At 37.2% G+C, this 2,253-nt stretch overlaps 1 protein-coding gene across 2 annotated transcripts in view; it reads left to right on the top strand.

Moving 5' to 3' along the window:
* Hbs1l (HBS1 like translational GTPase) overlaps window positions 1–2,253 on the top strand; it is a 95,911-nt gene that overhangs the window by 16,390 nt on the left and 77,268 nt on the right. For both annotated transcript variants that reach the window (XM_004628568.2, XM_023712177.1), the window contains exon 2: window positions 1,548–1,613. In XM_004628568.2, the coding sequence (XP_004628625.1) occupies window positions 1,548–1,613 (66 nt within the window). The remainder of the gene's footprint in view (window positions 1–1,547; window positions 1,614–2,253) is intronic.

The following is a 2,253-nucleotide window of genomic DNA, read 5'->3' as shown; positions in this document are numbered from 1 at the left end:
TTTTTTTTTTTGCGGAACCAGGGATCGAACTCAGGCCCTTGCGCTTGCCAGGGAAGTGCTTATTCCACTGAGCCATCTCCCCGGCCCCTTATTGTTAGCTTTTTAACCCTCACTTTTTATTTGTAATTTGAGTAGTACTTTATGTGACTGCCTCAGCTACTATTATTTAAGTTCTACTTTAATTTTATACTTAGCCGTGTAGTATATGTATTATTTACTAAATAATGTCTTTTAATTAGTAAATCCTCCAAAATCTTGAAGTAGAAATGAATCATTTTACCAAGATTGTAGGAGAGAATTTTATATTTTTATGCTGTAGCACTTCAAGGTCAATGTTAGTGTTGATAAATGGACCTAGTAAAAATAATTCTTGTCACAATAGCTGAAATGCCTGTTTGGGAATTGTCCCTCATTTATTTGCTAATATATTGTTTTTTCTTTGCCCCATTACATTGGGTCTTAGGCTTTGAGCATGCTGTGTCTGCTGCATGAGTATGCTCAAAACTTGGCTAACTTGGATTGATCATAGTAGCACAATTTTATAATCCCAGCACTTGGGAGGCTGAGGCAGGAGGATCTTCGTGAGTTTGAGACCAGCCTATGCCACACAGGGAAATCATCTCATAAATCCAAAGTGGGAGGTGAAAGGGGCGAGTGAGAGGTTAATTCTATTTTTGTGGTTTGGTTGTTATATTCCCGGGCATCTTTTCTTAGTCTTCTCATTACTAATACTAATTTTGTTCATATGTATCTTCCAGTGCTCTGAACACTTATATGGTCTTGTAATTTTCTGCATTCTTATCAGTATTCTCTGTCAGAATTTTGGTTTGGATAGAACTGAAAATGTGCTCACTTTTGCACCAAGGGCCCTTCTGTCTGTATGTCTCTGCCTCTGTCTCTGACTGTCTGTTCCTGGCTTAGTGTTAATATTTGTTGAATCAGTTAGTGAATACATTTATCTACATAAATGTTAGTACCAAAAATATGCCAGGTAGTTTGCTAAAGACAACTGTTGCTCTGAAGGGACTGATAGCTGCATGGAGTGAAACAGGTGGGTTCCTTGAAGACAGTCAGTTGGAGGAGTGTGCTAGAAGGGGGAGGTAGCAGAGGGGCTGCCACATTAGAGTGGTCCTTTAGCGAAGAGTTCTGCACAGAGGTGACACTTAAGCTGTTTCTTTGACTGGGAAAAAGAAACCACCCTGGGTAAATCTAGGCAAAGAGCATATTGTGTTAAATAAGAGAAAGGCTAGTTAGCTTTCAACCAAGTGATCACAGGGGGACTTAGGGTTCAGCTGCTTTATGTTAATGGTTCCTTAGGCCTATGTGAAGAAAAATACGGAGTATCTGTCAGTGAATACATGTACTTTGTAGGTGAAATTCTTAGAACTTTTTGGAAAGTAGACCTAGGTTCCTTTAATTTTTTTTTTTTTTTTTGGTTCCTTTAATTTTGATAATTTAATTTTGTAGAGAATTCAGGTACTTTTTCATTAATAAGGAAGAATATAAAAAAAACTGGTAAATGAATTTATCTCTCTTTTCTGTTTCAGATTTTGAGGATGATGATTTCTATGGCCAGTCTGTAGAGGATGATTATTGTATTTCGCCATCAACAGGTGAATTTTTATTTTATTATATATAATATACATATACACACATACACGCACACATATATGTTTTAATGTATTTGGTACAGCGTCTACAGGGTCTTGCTACACAGATCAGACTCTCAGTAATTCTCCTGTTTTCAGCCTCCCAAGTGCTGGGATTACAGGTGTGCCACCACGCCCAGTGTCAGTCATCCTCTCTATGTGCCCTGGGGGCAGGGCCGGCACACGGGCCGGCATGGCAAGCTGGGGATTGATCTCTGGCTGCTGTGCTAGTCCGCTGAGCTGACTGACCCAGAATTTTTAAAAATAACTTGATTTTCTTGATTTTGTGTTCAAGTGTATCAGGTAAGTATTGTCATTTTAGGACCAGAATGTTCCATAAGACTTAACATTTATATAATGGATATGTAACATTTTAAAAAATGCATATATTTTAAAAAGTATATACAGTAATTTCTTTAACCAAGAGTAGTTTTTAAAGTTTTGATTCTGTCATTTAAACAGTTTGAAGAAAATGCTCAAGATTGTTTTTTCCAATATTCGTTGCAACATACAATTAATCTAAATTCACTAGGATGGTTAATTGGTAATGAAATTCTAATACCTCTGGAGGCAGACAGCAGTTAATTTTATGTCTGTAAGGATA

Source organism: Octodon degus, unplaced genomic scaffold (genome assembly GCF_000260255.1).
Source record: "Octodon degus isolate 3935 unplaced genomic scaffold, OctDeg1.0 scaffold00024, whole genome shotgun sequence".
Lineage (NCBI taxonomy): Eukaryota > Metazoa > Chordata > Mammalia > Rodentia > Octodontidae > Octodon > Octodon degus.
This window is presented reverse-complemented; position numbering and strand designations above follow the sequence as displayed.